The sequence below is a fragment of the Bufo bufo genome, chromosome 4 (assembly GCF_905171765.1).
Source record: "Bufo bufo chromosome 4, aBufBuf1.1, whole genome shotgun sequence".
NCBI lineage: Eukaryota > Metazoa > Chordata > Amphibia > Anura > Bufonidae > Bufo > Bufo bufo.
The window spans coordinates 567993809-568013190 of record NC_053392.1 but is presented as its reverse complement, the minus strand read 5'-3'; the positions used below and the strand labels follow the sequence as shown (position 1 = coordinate 568013190).

General features: G+C 46.3%; 1 protein-coding gene across 2 annotated transcripts in view; it reads left to right on the top strand.

Annotated features, from left to right (window-relative positions):
• Positions 1 to 855: 855 nt before the first annotated feature.
• Positions 856 to 19382, top strand: part of TTC7A (tetratricopeptide repeat domain 7A) — a 405257-nt gene continuing 386730 nt past the window's right edge. The window contains exon 1 of one of the 2 annotated variants that reach the window (XM_040430311.1): positions 856 to 1086. In XM_040430311.1, coding sequence (XP_040286245.1) covers positions 957 to 1086 — 130 coding nt within the window. In that variant the 5' untranslated portion in view covers positions 856 to 956. The remainder of the gene's footprint in view (positions 1087 to 19382) is intronic. The other variant, XM_040430310.1, reaches the window with a different exon arrangement.

The following is a 19382-nucleotide window of genomic DNA, read 5'->3' as shown; positions in this document are numbered from 1 at the left end:
AAATTGTCAGCAGCAATGAAATACCACCAAATGAAAGCTCTATTAGTGAGAAGAAAAGGAGATAAAATTCATTTGGGTGGTAAGTTGCATGACCGAGCAATAAACGGTGAAAGTAGGGTAGGTCAGAAGTGTAAAAAGTGGTCTGGTCATTAATGGGGTTTAAGCTAGAGGGGCTGAAGTGGTTAATATGTAATCACTATAATTATGGAGATTTTATATTATGAATTGTAATGTTTTTTATGACATTTATGCACTTTGTTTTATTGTTTATTACCTTGTAATAGTTTTGGATATCATGTGATCAATTATCTATTCGATGTATCCATTATGTGTTTAATTATTCACTTAGCATTTACCATGTGATTTACTCACACCTTGGACTGATGGGTATATATATATATACACTCACTTGTGACACTATTGTTTTGCTTGACAAAGGCCTAACTGAGCGGCCGAAACGTTGCCTGGGAAATAAATTGGGTCATCACCTTTTCACCTGAAGTCGGAGCGCTGCCTCGTTTTTTGGATTTATCTATATCTAATCTATTCTATCTATCTATCTGTCTATTATCTATCTATCTCTAATCTATTATCTATCTATCTCATATCTATCTATCTATCTCTAATCTATTAATATCATATCTATCTATCTCATATCTATCTACCTACCTACCTATCTACCTACCTATCTACCTACCTACCTCTCACATCATCCTGTCACACATCTCTGCTCGGTGACACATCAGCCACACTGTACAAGTGTCTGGCCAATGAAATAAGGGCTGACCAATCACCGCTCGGCGCCCAGTGCCAGCAGCCAATCAGCGAGCTCCGTGGAGCGAGTGGGCGGGGGGAGCGGCGGCGGCAGGCTGAGAGTTGCTGCACGAGCTGCAGTCCCCGGGGGAGGTCGGCAGCGCTGTCCCCGGGATTCCCTCCTCACTGTGGGATGAGACATCATGGCTTCCCGGCTGTCCCAGTCTCACCTGAAGCTGGAGGCGGAGATCGAGCGCTGCAGGGCTGAGTGCCAGTGGGAGAAGATCCAGATTCTGGTCCGGCAGCTAGCACCCAAGGTGCAGGACAACAGTGGTGAGTGGCAGCGCATGGGGCACTCACTGGTGACTGTACTACAACTCTCAGCGTCCTGCGTTGGGGGTTGTAGTACAATCAGTAGCTGGGCAGGTTCTTGCAGTCTCAAGGTGAGTGACATGGAGCAGGTGACTTGGCAGCAGGGTGACAGCCTCTGCCATGACTCTGTTGTGCAAATATCTGAGATGCAATACAGGAAGTCTGCGGAGGTGTAACCAGCCTTAGGTTATTACACAGGACTGCAGCATCCTCGCCAGATCCAGAACCACTTCCTGAAACCGACGGTGACCGTTTACACCATGCGGAGTGAATGCAGAGCTCACCATTCCTTCACCTGACGTATGGCGGTCTTATACCTTCAGTAACCGCAGACGTAACGCCCCCCTTCCAGCTATTCTTACAGATCCCTCACACACGTGCACCCTGGGCTCTGCCGAGCATGCATGTGTTTTCATATGGGGAGAGGATGGGGAGGCTTTGGTGACATCACAGCCGTACCGTACACCACAGCATGGGGTAAGCGATGGTGTCCCAGGTTTGGCTCTCATGGCACTGCCCGGTCGTGGTTGTCCCAAGATGCAAGTCGCAACGCGACCCCCATTCTCTTTCATTATTTTGTGATGTACAGTGCTGTAGCATCCACAGGGGCGGATTTGGTATTTCTGGGGCCCCATACAAAGTTATGTCTGGGGGCCCCACTACCACTTTAAGCTCCACCCTGTTGCACCTTTAAGATCTGCCCACTTGCACAACAGCCGGGGCCCTTGCTACAGCTTGGAAGGGGCCCCTGGCTACACAGGTGCTATGTCGGCCCCTTTAGTCACTTTTCTTTAGCCAGCCCCCCCTTATCTCTGGGGCCAAAGCTTGGTTTGAATGATGGTAAAGTCCACCACGGAGCATCGAGAGGCTGTAATCTGCGGCTCCATGACCAGAGTCGCCATATTGCCCCAGGGATCGATGATTGGCTGAACCACTGTTGACATGCGACCATCGTCCCGTGTAAATATGCCCAGCGATCTGCCAATGCCCGCTCATCAGCTGATGGCATCTTATACATTGGCGTCATCATTTGTCGGCATTTCCGTCGGGCCCATATAAGTGAATGGAAGCGGCGGCCGGTCATGCGCGGCGCGCTCCCATTCACTTTCGTGGGGAGAGCGCTTGGTGGTGGCCGGACCGGAGTCCTCCAGCCACCATTTTGCAAGGCTCCATTCCCGATATAGGTGTGGGACCCAGCAGCGGGACCCTCACCTATAAGACAATGGGGACATATCCTAGCAATATGCCCCCATTGTCTCAGATAAGACAACCCCTTTAAGTATAACTTGTATTTCATTCATCTAAATCCCTGCTCAATCTAGATTTAGGAGTCATGTAGGCGGTCCTATCAGCGATTGATAGCTAACTGCCTGTACACTCTAGCAGGACCACCCACCTGACTCATCAGTATCTGATTATACACCCAGGACCCCCGCCGATCAGCTGCCTTCTCACAGCTCACTAAGCACAGCGCTGTACATTGTATAGTGACTGTGTTTGGTATTGCGCTCAGCCCCATTCACTGCTATGGGGCTGAGCTGCTTCTAGGCCATGTGACCGATGGATGGTGACGTCACTGGCCTGGGAAAAGCTGTGAGAAGGCTGTGGCGGGGTTCCCTGGTACCAGACCCTCACCGATCAGATACTGATGACCTATCCTGAGGAAAACCCATTTAAAATGAATGAAATACAAGTTATACTGAATCTTTTCCCATAAAACCACATATGCATCTGCTCAGCTCCTCCTGCTCTATAACATGGTGCCTGCAGATTACTCTGCATACCCAAGGTGACAGGTTCCCTTTAAACTACAATATTGACTTTTTTAAAGGTTACATGGGTAGGGGTCTGAACGCTTGGATATCCTCCATCCCCTCAACAGTGGGGTCCTGACACTTATGAAAGGGGCTGTTCTTTACAGACGTGTACCCTATTAGGGTATATGGACGTCTTACAGGAGGCCCCCTCTATAAGCTGTAAGTAGGGTACTCTTACACGGCCCAATTCGAGGCCATTATGAGCATGGATCAGCGGTATAACTAGTTGATCGGCGCTCATTTAAAGGGCCTTTACTAGGGATCGACCGATTATCGGTTTTACCGATATTATCGACCGATATTCAGGATTTTTAAAGTTCTCGGTATCGGCATCTAACCTCGCCGATACCGAATCGCGAACATGGATCGCACTGCTGTGAGCACGATCCATGTTCCCTCAGCAGCACAGGGGAGAAGGAAGCAGTGTCTCCCTCCCCCCTGTGCTACCGCTGCCGCCAATAAGAGAGGAAGAGGAGGGGCTGTGGCCACTGCGCCACCAATGAGAGGAGAGAGGAAAAGAGGAGGGGAGGGGCTGTGGCCACTGCGCCACCAATGATGTTAATTCACTCATTCATTTAAATTCAACAGGAGGCGGGAGCTGGCTGCAGAATCATATAGCCACACCCGACCTCTATGACAAGTAGCTGCCATCCACGGCAATTAACCCCTGCCGCACCTGAGGGGTTAACTGCCGTGGATCGCAGCTACCGCTCATAGAGGTCGGTTGCGGCTATATGATTCTGCAACCAGCTCCCGCCTCCTGTATTTGAATTAATGGGCGAGTTAAAAACATTGGTGGCGCAGTGCGCCCCCCCACCCAAGCCCCCCAGTATTAGTCATTGGTGGCAGTGGCCACAGGATCCCCTCTCCCCTCCTCATTGGTGGTGCAGTGGCAGCCTCTGATCGGAGCCCCAGCAGTGTATGCCTGCGGCTCCGATTGGTTACCATGGCTTTATTAGTGAATAGGACAAGGACAAGGGTTCTAGCCCCTAAGGGGGCTAATAGTTAGTAAAAAAACAAACCAAAAAAACCCCCCACAAACACCAAAATATTAAGTATAAATGAAAAATAAATATTTACAAAAAAAAGCTAAAGGTTAACAATAAACATGTTAATTTTCAGCAGATTTGTGTAGGAATTAATTTTTTTTCAAAAATGAAAATGCACAGAATATCGGTATAAATTATCGGCTATTGGCCTGAAAGTTCACAGATTATCGGTATTGGCTCTAAAAATCAATATCGGTCGATCCCTAGCCTTTACACTGTACAAAAAGGATGGACGTACAGATAAACATCTGATCAAGAGATGAATGCGCGTGTTAGTGATTTCTCCGACATTCACACCCTTTGTGTGTCTGCTCAGCCTCGTGTACCCGCGTCCTCAGTTACAGTCAGGTCCATAAATATTGGGACATTGACACAATTCTAACATTTTTGGCTCTATACACCACCACAATGGATTTGAAATTAAACGAACAAGATGTGCTTTAACTGCAGACTGTCAGCTTTAATTTGAGGGTATTTACATCCAAATCAGGTGAACGGTGTAGGAATTACAACAGTTTGCATATGTGCCTCCCACTTGTTAAGGGACCAAAAGTAATGGGACAATTGGCTTCTCAGCTGTTCCATGGCCAGGTGTGTGTTATTCCCTCGTTATCCCAATTACAATGAGCAGATAAAAGGTCCAGAGTTCATTTCAAGTGTGCTATTTGCATTTGGAATCTGTTGCTGTCAACTCTCAAGATGAGATCCAAAGAGCTGTCACTATCAGTGAAGCAAGCCATCATTAGGCTGAAAAAAACACAACAAACCCATCAGAGAGATAGCAAAAACATTAGGCGTGGCCAAAACAACTGTTTGGAACATTCTTAAAAAGAAGGAATGCACCGGTGAGCTCATCAACACCAAAAGACCCGGAAGACCACGGAAAACAACTGTGGTGGATGACCGAAGAATTCTTTCCCTGGTGAAGAAAACACCCTTCACAACAGTTGGCCAGATCAAGAACACTCTCCAGGAGGTAGGTGTATGTGTGTCAAAGTCAACAATCAAGAGAAGACTTCACCAGAGTGAATACAGAGGGTTCACCACAAGATGTAAACCATTGGTGAGCCTCAAAATCAGGAAGGCCAGATTAGAGTTTGCCAAACGACATCTAAAAAAGCCTTCACAGTTCTGGAACAACATCCTATGGACAGATGAGACCAAGAACAACTTGTACCAGAGTGATGGGAAGAGAAGAGTATGGAGAAGGAAAGGAACTGCTCATGATCCTAAGCATACCACCTCATCAGTGAAGCATGGTGGTGGTAGTGTCATGGCGTGGGCATGTATGGCTGCCAATGGAACTGGTTCTCTGGTATTTATTGATGATGTGACTGCTGACAAAAGCAGCAGGATGAATTCTGAAGTGTTTCGGGCAATATTATCTGCTCATATTCAGCCAAATGCTTCAGAACTCATTGGACGACTCTTCACAGTGCAGATGGACAATGACCTAAAGCATACTGCAAAAGCAACCAAAGAGTTTTTTAAGGGAAAGAAGTGGAATGTTATGTAATGGCCAAGTCAATCACCTGACCTGAATCCGATTGAGCATGCATTTCACTTGCTGAAGACAAACCTGAAGGGAAAATGCCCCAAGAACAAGCAGGAACTGAAGACAGTTGCAGTAGAGGCCTGGCAGAGCATCACCAGGGATGAAACCCAGCGTCTGGTGATGTCTATGCGTTCCAGACTTCAGGCTGTAATTGACTGCAAAGGATTTGCAACCATGTATTAAAAAGTGAAAGTTTGATTTATGATTATTATTCTGTCCCATTACTTTTGGTTCCTTAACAAGTGGGAGGCACATATGCAAACTGTTGTAATTCCTACACCGTTCACCTGATTTGGATGTAAATTCCCTCAAATTAAAGCTGACAGTCTGCAGTTAAAGCACATCTTGTTCATTTCATTTCAAATCCATTGTGGTGGTGTATAGAGGCAAACATCTTAGAATTGTGTCGATGTCCCAATATTTATGGACCTGACTGTACGTCTCCAGCTGCCGGCGTCAGTCTGTTTGCTTTACTTTAATCAGACGCATCTCAATAACTGTAGGGTTCAGGCACCATGGCAGTCATTTCATCAAGGTGATGAGAGCACAAATCACCTTCCCAGGTGGCACCGCGCCCGCACACAAAGTCCTACTTTCTCCATGTACCGCCATATGGTGCTGCTCTACAGTGCCGTCATACAGAAATATTTTTCCCTAGAATAATAAGGCCGCTTTCACACAGTGTACGGTCAGTGATTTCCATTGATTGCATCAAACGTGCAAGACGCACTGCGGCCGCATTCATTCCTATGGCAGCCCACACTGCGAAACCCTGGCAGTCGACACCTGCCGTGCCCAAAGTCGCTGTGAAGCTCTACCCTACTTCATAGGATGGATTTTCATAGTGATAAAATGGACATATGGAGCGACCTGGAGGGGACACAAGGATGGGAGGAGTGGTAGTGGCTAAAATGATGGTAGTAGTACTCACAGTTCACGGAGACTAGCTCTACCCTGGCGCTCCCAAGGGCCGTGCAGTGACTGGAGGGCTCACTCTTTCTTCCCTTTGGGCACACCCTGGTGTTGGGGCTCCTGCCTGGTGGTAGTTGGGGTGCCTTAGATGGTGAATGGTTTGGATGGGTGTAAGGCAGGAGTGCGGAAGCAGAGGCCGAGGGATGGATGGTGGAGTCAATATTTATGCTCATCGGTTGCAATAAATAAAGGGGGTCATTTATCAAACTGGTGTAAAGTAGAGCTGGATTCGTTGCCCATAGCAACCAATTAGATTTCTCCTTTCATTTATCACAGCTCCTTTGGAAAATGAAAGGTGGAATCTGATTGGTTGCTATGGGCAACTAAGCCAGTTGTACTTTACATCAGTTTCATAAATGACCCCAAAAGTCTTTACTAAATCAATGATAGGGGTAGTAGTACATATAACAGCGAAAGGCACAGTTCTAAAGTTTCTCCCAGAGATTGCTTTTCCCAATAGCTGTGTACAGGCAGCAACAATGATGGTAGTTGTAGTACTCCCTGTTTCTTTCTTGCAGTCTCTGCAATTAACCATAGTAATGCTGCACTGTTCTTGTTAACCCTTTCTCCAATTCCCAGCCTGAGGGGTGCAGATTTAAAGGGGTATTCCGGTTACATTATCACCTATCCACAGGATTCATTTCTACAGGAGTTCTGAAGATAGCACAGTACAGCGCTCGCGTATGTCAGCTACTCTGTTCATTTCAGGAGGCTGCAGGGGGTATAGGGCCCCATTCTTGTGATCAGTGGGAGTCCCAGGACCCTCTCCGATCTAATAATTATCGCCAATCCTGTGGATAGGGGATAACTTTATGTAACAGCAATACCCGGATGGACAGTCTGTCTCAAAGTGTGGCAGGTGCTGGAGCAGTATTCCCTTTCCACAGCAGTGAAGTATTTTGCCATAAACGAGCGGTACCTTACTGATGTTATCTTGCACGGCCTGGACCTTCTAATATGGTTTATCCCCTGCTCTCAGGGGTACTCTGGTGGTAAAGTCGCTTCTTTAGAGAGATTCTGTGGAATTAGGCCTGAACTGCACTTAAAGGGCTTCTGTCACCCCATTAAACCGTTTTTTTTTTTTTTTTCTTTACTAATAATCCCTACACTGCGATCTCAGCATACATAAGCTAATTAATGATTTTCGTTCAGTAGAATTTGCTAAAACCCTATTTTTATAATATGTAAATTACCTTGCTACCAGCAAGTAGGGCGGCTACTTGCTGGTAGCAGCCGCATCCTCCGATCGTAATGACGCCCCCTCCGCTTGTTGATTGACAGGGCCAGGGAACGGAATCGTTCTGTGCTGGCCCTGCCTGTTTTCATTCAATATCTGGCGCCTGCGCCGCGGCCGTACCTATCTTCAATCTGCGCAGGCGCACTGAGAGGCGGCCACTCACTCGGCCGCTCCATCCTCAATGCGCCTGCGCCGATGACGTCACATCTACACCCGGCACAGGCGCATTGAGGATGTCCTGTCAATAAACAAGCGGAGGGGGCGTCATTACCATCGGAGGATGCGGCTGCTACCAGCAAGTAGCCGCCCTACTTGCTGGTAGCAAGGTAATTTACATATTATAAAAATCGATTTTTAGCAAATTCTACTGAACGAAAATCATTAATTAGCTTATGTATGCTGAGATCGCAGTGTAGGGATTATTAGTAAAGAAAAAAAACAAAAAACGGTTTAATGGGGTGACAGAAGCCCTTTAAACACTCTCACACACGTCCTTTCGGTAGCTCTGCTCAGACTAGACTCTTAACCAGGGGCAGGCAAAGTCCATCACCCTGGTGACCTAACACAATCTACCAATGTTAACCATTTGGTTGCCAGTACATTGCTTTTTGGGATACACAGTGCATAAAAAAATAAGTGCTTTAACAACAGATCACAACATTTAACTTGGTAAAATTAAATGAACCCTTTTAGCAGTAATTAACCCTTTGCAGTAGTCCTCTGGGGGTACTGCACATACAGAAGAGCACTGGGCTGACTATTTAATCTATATATAATTTATACTGCTTACTCCCATTGGAGCAGACATTTATTTTATGGCCTGATTTATCCTACATAGACTCTTTTTAGATGTTGCCAAAATTTCCTGAACTTGCGCAGTCCGCCTATAACGAGAATCCTAGAAGTAATTACATAGTAACATATTATATAAGGCCGAAAAAAGACATTTGTCCATCCAGTTCGGCCTGTTATCCTGCAGTAGCAGTGTAGTGCGTTCGTTGTCACTATGGTACAAGGACACTGAAGTAAAACAGCAGTGTACAATTGGCACATAAATATCTTAATGCTGTTCTACTGTAGCTATCTAGTAAGTGGACTTTGATGTGTTCAGCCTTGTCCCTGCTCACCCGCCAGACATGCACAGGCTGACACAGGCAGCACTAATGTCCGACTGTGCAGGGACACCCCCCCCCCCAACTGGTAACACCCATCTGGACCTTCACTGCAAACTGATAGTCATTCATGCTTAAAGGGGTTGTCCGGGCTCTCTTATATTGATGACCCATCCTCAGGATAGTTCATCAATATCATATCGGCGGAGTCCGACACCTGGTGGCACCGCCGCCGATCAGCTGTATGAAGGGAAGGCGTGCACAGTGCGTGCGTGCCGTCTCCTGTCTCTCTTCCTGCACCCCGCTGCTGTCAATGGCAAAGCAGCAGCAGAGCAGTGTTGGACCCCCGTTGATCTTATATTCATGACATATCCTGAGGATAGGTCATCAATATAGGAGAGCCTAGAGAACCCCTTTAACTTGTGGCAGGGATAATAAGAAGTTCTGAAAAAGTGCACTCGATCAATAATCATATGTACGGGCGCTCTTTCGTGATAATTGGCCCGTGTAAATGAGCCGCCAATTTGCTGCTTATTTGTCAGGTGACACATCTTTCACATGGCGCCAAAAGTTCTACGTGTACATGGTTGTGCTAATGTCAAACAATGAACTGATCGCAGTAACGATTGTTTGTTCTGGTAACGCAGCGATCATTGCTGCAGGTAAGTGCAGCTGACAAGTGGGCAATCATCGGGAATGAACTTCTTCCTATGTAAAAGGGCTTGTTGGACTTCATTAGACTAAATCAGCAGTGTGATGGGTACTGTAGAAGTCTGTGTGAGTGGGTGGAAAACTCTGGCCTAGGTGGTGATCACATCTGGAAAAGCTCTTGTGGGTATCAGTGCCAAGAGTACTTCAGTGCATGGGCACGTGATCTCACATGGTAGGGTCTCCACCCATTGGACTTGATGTACAAGTGTTTTGCCTGGAGGCACCTACAGTGTAATTCTGGCAGGGACTATGTAACATGTGGAAGCATGCACATACAGATAGAATACTATAATATATATCTCTATACAACCCAACCACTTGGATTGTCACACTCATTTTCTCAGTGTTCTGAAACCATTTGCACAAGGTGTGCCGCCATATAGTGCTCCATCAAAACTAAGAAAAAAAACCTCTGTATGCCTCTGATTTAAGGCACATACAGATCAGTAGGGCCGATGCACTTCTTTGGTTGGCTTCTTTCAATGCTGGGTATAAGGGTGCATACATAGCGCCGTATTTCACTTTTGGATGGAGTAATACAGTATTCAGTGCAGTCTGTAGTGCCCTGCTGTACCGCCATATGCCTCCGAGGTATAAATAGGTTTTCTGAATTATGTGGAGAAGTGTTGTATATACCATTTGTCACATGGCGCCACCTGGCGTCATCAAATACGCTATGGTTCTGTTGTATGGAACCATAAGGACCCATGTGCCGCCACACAAGTACCAAGCTTGAGGCCTTATTGTGCAGTGATATACACCTAATCCCATATCCTAGTGTAGCACGAAAGTAGCTGAAGAAAGTAGGGGACACGCTCTATAGATGCTGTAATGGCATCTTGGTCACCAGTTTTTTCCAGGAACAGGCTAGGTAGAATTTTCAACATGTTTTAGAATTTTTTTATTTTAATATATTAAAGGGGCATTCTGTTACAAAAAATTATCTCTAAATGTGTGCTACTTACCTTACGGAACCAGCGCTCCTGTACCGATGCTCACACAGTCCTCCATCACTCTCTATCTTCTGGACAAGTCATAACATACCAACACAGAGACCTGTGTGTCCTGCTACATTCGGTGATTGGCTGCAGTGGCCACATTGCCCTGCAGCTTAGTAGCAGATCTGACTCAGAGAACATAGCGCGCACACTGCTCGGTGTATGCTATGTTCTGGTCAGTGGCTGCACGTCTATGGCAGTGGAGCCAGGGAAAAGAGCAGGAGTCAGGGAGGCTGTGGGGGGGGAGAGTCGGAGGAGAGTGCAGGGATCGAGGAGGCTGTAGAGGTGAGAGCTGTGGGAGAGTGCAGGGATCGAGGAGGCTGCAGAGGTGAGAGCTGTGGGAGAGTGCAGGGATCGAGGAGGCTGCAGAGGTGAGAGCTGTGGGAGAGTGCAGGGATCGAGGAGGCTGCAGAGGTGAGAGCTGTGGGAGACTGAAGGGATCGAGGAGGCTGCGGAGGTGAGAGCTGTGGGAGAGTGCAGGGATCGAGGAGGCTGCGGAGGTGAGAGCTGTGGGAGAGTGCAGGAATCAAGGAGGCTGCAGAGGTGAGAGCTGTGGGAGAGTGCAGGGATCGAGGAGGCTGTAGAGGTGAGAGCTGTGGGAGAGTGCAGGGATCGAGGAGGCTGTAGAGGTGAGAGCCGTGGGAGAGTGCAGGGATCGAGGAGGCTGCGGAGGGGAGAGACTGGGAAGAGTGCAGGGATCGAGGAGGCTGCAGTTGTGAGAATCAGGGGATAGCACAGGGATGGAAGAGGCTGCAGGGGTGAGAGCACAGGGATCAAGGATATTGTGTGTGGGGGTGAACTAGTACATGATGAGGTTACTTACTATTAATGTGAGGCACATGGATGTTCAAAATTATTAATACCATCTGCTTCACATTAATAGTAAATAAATCCATCATGTACCCACACCTTATCATGTTGCCTGTTATGTGAGGAGGTACTTGATGGGGTCACTTACTATTAAAGTGAGGTATATGGTTTTATCAATTTGGACCTCCATGTGCCTCACATGTATCTGTACCTCACACATTAACTCTGTATGGTACATCATCAGTGCCATCTAGGGCGAGGCCACATGGCATTGGGGCAGCCAAAAACCGCTCCACATTATATTCATTGTGGTACAGTGATGTTCAGCTTAGGGTTGCACCAGGTATCGAATTATCCATACTAGAGTTGTTGCGATACCAATTTTTTTATTCGGTTTCGATACCATGAAAAAGTATTGCGATACTCGATACCATTCGATACCACGTGAAAAAAAAAAAAGCCACATGCATTCTGCATTTTAAAAAATGGCGAATCGCGCAGTATTTTTTTATTTTTTCTGTTCTGGCGTTCACCGCATAGATTTTTTTTATATTTTAATAGTTTGGACTTTTCTGACGTGGCAATATGTAATATGTTTATTATTTATACATTTTATATGTGAAATTGGGAAAAGGGGGTGATTCATACTTCATATGTTGGTGGGGTATTTTTTTCCTTTTTTTTTTACACTTTTTATTTAATAACGATTCCCCCCCCTAGGGGCCAGAACCTGGGATCTTTTCATCCCTTGTCCTATTCACCCTGATAGAGCTCTATCAGGGTAATTAGGACTTCACCCTGTCCCTGCTGCTCTGTGCTCTGTGCACACAGCATCACGGATGTTACCATGGCAGCCAGGGCTTCAGTAGCGTCCTGGCTGCCATGGCAACTGATCGGAGCCCCAGGCTTACACAGCTGGGGCTCCGATCAGAAGCTGCCACTGCACCACCAATGATAATTACCCCTTAATACAGGAGGCGGGTGTCAGGGGCAGGATGCCGGCAATGCGATTCTGCTACCGGCACCCGCCTCCTGTATTATGGGTTAAAGTCTACTTTTCCTGGGTCCAGACTTTCAGTATTAGGCTACACAGAGCGGCGCCCAGCGATGTCCCAGCACTTACTATTATTCCTGGGCGCCGCTCCGTTCGCCCGCTGTGCCCCATTACTGTCTCCTCTCCTGCTCCACATGCTGATTACTATCGGAGGGATGGGGAGGAGACATCAGCTTCACTAGTGGGCGTTCCTTCTCCCTGGCTGTAGCGCTGTCCAATCGCAGCGCAGGAAGGAACGCCCACTAGAGAAGCTGATGTCTCCTCCCCATCCCTCCGATAGTAATCAGCATGTGGAGCAGGAGAGGAGACAGTAATGGGGCACAGCGGGCAAACGGAGCGGCGCCCAGGACTAATGGTGAGTGCTGGGACATCGCTGGGCGCGGCTCTGTGTAGGAAAAGTACTATCATTGATGGCGCAGTGCGCCCGCCCCTCCTCCACCCCTCTCTTCTCATTGGTGGCAGCGGCGGCAGCAGCACAGGGGGAGGGAGAGACTGCTTCCTTCTCCCCGTGCTGCTGAGAGAACATGAGCGCGCTGAGAGCAGCGCTCTCATGTTCAGAGATACTAGACTGCGCAGAAGCGCAGCCCAGTATCGAAAAAATGGAAATCCCGGTATCGTATCGATACCGGGACAGAAGTATCGATTGGGTATCGAAATTTCGATACCCGCAACAACCCTAATCCATACCCAATTGATACTTTTGTACTCGGATCAAGTCGATGCCGGGATTTGCCATTTACCGATACTAGGCTGCGCTACTGCGCAGCCTAGTATCAGAGAACATGGCACGCGCTGCTCTCAGCGTGCGCCATGTTCTCCTCAGCGGGAGAACCTATAAACTGTACAACTCAATTGAAAAACAAACTGAAATCTTTTAGGTAGAGGGAAGAAAAAATATAAAAATAAAATAATATGGTTGCAAAGGTGTGCACACCCTTAAACTAATACTTTGTTGACGCACCTTTTGATTTTATTACAGCACTCAGTCTTTTTGGGTATGAGTCTATCAGCATGGCACATTTTGATTTGCAAGATTTGCCCACTCTTCTTTGCAAAAACACTCCAAATCTGTCAGATTGCGAGGGCATCTCCTGTGCACAGCCCTCTTCAGATCACCCCACAGATTTTAGGTCTGGGCTCTGGCTGGGCCATTCCAAAACTTTAATCTTCTTTTGGTGAAGCCATTCCTTTGTTGATTTGGATGTATGCTTTGGGTCGTTGTCATGCTGAAAGATGAAGTTCCTCTTCATGTTCAGCTTTCTAGCAGAAGCCTGAAGGTTTTGTGCCAATATTGACTGGTATTTGGAACTGTTCATAATTCCCTCTAGCTTAACTAAGGCCCCAGTTCCAGCTGAAGAAAAACAGCCCCTTGGCATGATGCTGCCACCACCATGCTTCACTGTGGGTATGGTGTTCTTTTGGTGATGTGCAGTGTTGTTTTTGGGCCAAACATATCTTTTGGAATTATGGACAAAAAGTTCAACCTTGGTTTCATCAGACCATAACACCTTTTCCCACATGCTTTTGGGAGACTTCAGATGTGTTTTTGCAAAATGTAGCCTGGCTTGGATGTTTTTCTTCTTAAGAAAAGGCTTTCGTCTTGCCACTCTACACCATAGCTCAGACATATGAAGAATACGGGAGATTGTTGTCACATGTACCACACAGCCAGTACTTGCCAGATATTCCTGCAGCTCCTTTAATGTTGCTGTAGGCCTCTTGGTAGCCTCCCAGACCAGTTTTCTTCTCGTCTTTTCATCAATTTTGGAGGGACGTCCAGTTCTTGGTAATGTCACTGTTGTGCCATATTTTCTCCACTTAATGCTGACGGTCTTCACTGTGTTCCATGGTATATCTAATGCCTTGGAAATTCTTTTGTACCCTTCTCCTGACTGATACCTTTTAACAATAAGATCCCTCTGATGCTTTGGAAGCTCTCTGTGGACCATGGCTTTTGCTGTGGGATGCGACTAAGAAAATTTCAGGAAAGACCAACTAGAGCAGCTGAACTGTATTTGGGGTTAATCAGAGGCACTTTACATGATGGCAGGTGTATGCTGACTCCTATTTAACAGGATTTTGAATGTGATTGCTTAATTCTGAACACAGCTACATCCCCAGTTATAAGAGGGTGTGCACACTTATGCAACCACATTATTCTAGTTTTTTTCCTTCCCTCCACCTAAAAGATTTCAGTTTGTTTTCCTATTGAGTGGTACAGTTTATAGGTCACATTAAAGGTGGAAAAAGTTCTGAAATGATTTATCTTTGTCTCATTTTTTTACATCACAGAAACCTGACATTTTAACAGGGGTGTGTTTTTATATCCACTGTATGTGATTCTGCCGCCGGCACCCGCCGCCTATATTTATATTAAAAGGTTAGGTATCTTCACTCGTGGCGCAGTGTGCCCCCCCCTAACCCCAGTATTATAAACATTGGTGGTGCAGTGCACCCCCCCCCAACCCCCCCTCCCGAATTATAATCATTGGTGGCGATGGCCACAGGGTCCCCCCCTCTTCTCCTCCTCATTGGTGGTGCAGTGGCAGTTCCAATTGGAGCCCAAGCAGTGAAATTAGTTATTAAATACAAAAGTTAAAAAAAGTTTAAAAAAAAAGAAAATACTACGTTTAAATCACCCCCTTTCCCAATTTTACATATAAAATATATTTAAACTATAAATAAATAAACATATTACATATCGCCACTTCTGAAAAGTTCAAACTATTAAAATATAAAAAAATATCTCCTATGTGGTGAACGCCGTAACAGAAAAAAATTTATAAAAATCGCTGGATTCGCCATTTTTTTGTCACCTGGTCCCCCCAAAAATTTATATAGGACTGTTTGATTATGGACCGGACGTTCCCTAAAATGCGTAATGCACGTGGCTTTTTTGGTGTTTTACTTTTTCTGAGTGGTATAGAATGGTATCGAGTATCGCAGTACTTTTTTATGGTAATGAAATCAAATCAAAATTTTGGTATCGTGACAACCCTAGTTCAGCTGTGTGATTTTGTCGGAAAATAGCTGTTTCACCTACAGATCCAGCACGTTTATGGGTGAAAGAGCAGTTTTCCGGCAAAATCAAGTGGCCGAACATGTATAATAGATTAGAAAACCACAAGAAACATCTTGTTTCTACCGCAGCAAGGTGTCTTATATGTATCGAGAGTCGTGATACTGCACTTGGTAATGGAATCAAAGTCCTAGCCTCAGTAGCAGAAGTTACTATGGAAAACCTGAGACCCGTCTATTTTTCCAGTCTTCTCGAGGTATAAACAGCCAATTTCTTTCTTAAGTCATTTTTTATTTTTTTTCACGGACAAGGAAACCCAGACTGGGAGTGCGTTCACATGTTTTACATTTAGAAGTTGTGGGTAGACTGGGAAGCCGCTGGGAGAGCAGTAAAAACAGTCTGATAAATGAACACGCAAGGCCATGAATGAGTGATTCATATGACCTGCAGTCATGGGAAAACCTCCGAACAAAATTTATGAAAAAAAGTTTACTTTCCTTCCACAAATCCCTCCCAGCGACCGATGAAAGTTGATTTTCTACATTTCTTATACGTTTCGCTTTTGTGTACTTAATACATTGACATCATCTTCGATCCAGCATTCAGTGGCAGTATAAACAGTGACTGGTGTAGGGAGTGAACTTTGGATATTTACACCAGTTTATTATTCTGAAAGGCCCTGCCCTTCTTAACCCTTATTTTTCCAGGTTAGCATGACCTTCTTTGTGTTACTTGCTGGTATTGATTTTTGCATTAGTCAGGTTTAAAGGTGGGTAAATGCAGCTGCTTATGGCCATGTACTACATCCTCTGATACCACCGAGGTAGAAGTGTCACTGAATAGACAGGTAGTGCAAGTGACAGTGGGCTTCTTCACTAACATCAAATGGCAGTCTGTTCTACTGACCTTACAGAATGGAGAGGAGAAGCGGCAACATGACAGCCTATCATTCTGATCATACAGGATGGAGAGGCTGTCAAATGACGGCTGTGAGGAATATGGATTATTATTTAATGTCAGCCACGTTCTCACACCAGCCGTCTGCTGTCTGATAGCAGAGGAAGGAGCACCGCAGGGGGTCCTGGTTTCAAACAAGCCACTCGTTTACACATCACACCTAACTCGGACAGCTTGGAGGCCAATCTCGTCCTGCAGGAAAGCCTCTCTACAGGGAATCTAAGCCATTCACCCCTTCAATCAAAGATAATCAGACATATTGGAACCGGCGATTCATAAGGAATAATTAATCTCCCATGCATACCATACATAAACCAGATATATACAGTTGCAAGAAAAAGAATGATATGGATTTCTGCACAAATTGGTCATAAAATGTGATCTGATCTTCATCTAAGTCACAACAATAGACAATCACAGTCTGCTTAAAGAGGACTTTTTAATCTGGCAAAACATTGTGAACTAAGTGTCATGATCTGTACAGCGGCGCCCAGGGATCTCACTGGGCGCCGTTCCGTTCTCCCGCTATAGTAGGAGGAGACTGCCCTTGTTCTCCTGGGCGTCTCCTTCTCCCAGGCTGTAGCGCTGGCCAGTCGCAGCGCAGAGCTCACAGCCTGGGAGAAAGAGACGCCCAGGAGAACAAGGGCAGACTCTGCCTACTATAACCAAGTGACCGAACATACCGGAGGGCATAACAGGAGAAAGGAGCGGCGCTCAGGGATAATAGTAAGTGCAGTGAGATCCCTGGGCGCCGCTGTACAGATCATGACACTTAGTTCACAAAGTTTTGCCAGATGAAAGATCCTCTTTAAACTAATAACACACAAAGAATTAAATGTTACCATGTTTTTATTCATTGGGGGCCGCACTGGCCACCAATGAATATAATACTGGGGAGGGAGGGGGGCCGCACTGGCCACCAATGAATATAATACTGGGGAGGGAGGGGGGCCGCACTGGCCACCAATGAATATAATACTGGGGAGAGAGGGGGGCCGCACTGGCCACCAATGAATATAATACTGGGGAGGGAAGGAGGGGGGGCTGCACTGGCCACCAATGAATTTAAAACTGGGGAGGGAGGGGGGTCTGGCCCCTGCTGCCTGGCAGCACCTGATCTCTTACAGGGGGCTATGATACGCACAATTAACCCCTCAGGTGCGGCACCTGAGGGGTTAATTGTGCGGATCACAGCCCCCTGTAAGAGATCGGGTGCTGCCAGGCAGCAGGGGGCAGTTATCTCCACAGTTCTTAGTATATTCTAACTTGAAGCGTCCCCATGGGAACGCCTCTGTGTTAGAATATACTGTCGGATCTGAGTTTCACTATCTAACTCAAATCCGATGGTATATTCTAACATAGAGGCGTTCCCATGGTGATGGGGACGCTTCAAGTTAAAATATACCATCGGATTGGAGAAAACTCTGATCCGATGGTATATTAATAGGGACTCCTGACTTTACATTGAAAGTCAATGGGGGACGGATCCATTTGCAATTGCACCATATTGTGTCAACGTCAAACGGATCCGTCCCCATTGACTTGCATTGTAAGTCAGGACGGATCCGTTTGGCTCCGCACGGCCAGGTGGACACCAAAACGACTTTTTTTTTTTTACTTTCCTTCATGTCCGTGGATCCTCCAAAAATCAAGGAAGACCCACGGAAGAAAAAACGGACACGGATAATGGAACTACGGAACCCGCTTTTGCTGACCGCAAAAAAAAAAAACGGTTGTGTGCATGAGGCCTTATTCTGATCATACAGATTGGAGAAGCTGTCAAGTGACAGCCTGTTATTGAGATCTTTCAGAATGGAACAGCTGTCTAATGGCAGCCTATTCTGAGCTGCTGGTAAATGGCAGGCTATTCTTTTGGTTATACAGGTCGGAGCAGCAGGCAGTGGCAGCCTACACTTCTGATCACATAGCGGCAGTCAAATGCCAGCCTTTTATCCTGTACATACAGGAGCAGCTCTCAAATGGCAGCTCATTCTACTGGTCACACAGAATGGAGCAGCAGTCAAACGGTAGCATATTCTTTCTGATCATACAAAATGGAGCTGCTGTTAAGCAGCAGCATTGTTCTCTTCTGTCTGAAAATTGTGCAGAGCTCATTGATATTGTGCACTTGTTGACGGTTGAAAATTTAAACTGAGCATGTGCAACCACCTCAGTGAGGGGGACAGAGAAAAAGGAAAAATACAAACAGCAAGTGACACTATACAGATACATTTTATTTAATTAGGCTACTTTCACACTTGCGTTGTTCTTTTCCGGCATAGAGTTCCGTCACAGGGGCTCAATACCGGAAAAGAACTGATCAGTTTTATCCCCATGCATTCTGAATGGAGAGTAATCCGTTCAGTTTGCATCAGGATGTCTTCAGTTCAGTCGTTTTGACTGATCAGGCAAAAGAGAAAACCGTAGCATGCTACGGTTTTATCTCCGGCTAAAAAAACTGAAGACTTGCCTGAATGCCGTTTTTTCCCATAGGAATGTATTAGTGCCGGATCCGACATTCAGAATACCGGAATGCCGGATCCGTCCTTCCGGTATGCGCATGCGCAGACTGAAAAAAAGGTGAAAAAATAAATGCCGGATCCGTTTTTGCCAGATGACACCGGAAAGACGGATCCGGCATTTCAATGCATTTTTTCGACTGATCAGGCATTTTTAAGACTGATCAGGATCCTGATCAGTCTTACTAATGCCATCAGTTAGCATACATTTTGCCTGATCCGGCAGGCAGTTCCGGCGACGGAACTGCTTGCCGGATCTCTCTGCCGCAAGTGTGAAAGTAGCCTAACTCTGAGGCTGTACTTAATGTTTAATTACTGTCACAGTGTGGTTCACTGTGATACGGGTTGCCGTGTTTGCTCACATTTGTTGCTCTGGCGTACTGGTTTCGGTGGATTCCATGTAGGCTAGTTGTCATGAGCGACGGGTTGTTACAGCAGCCTGTATGT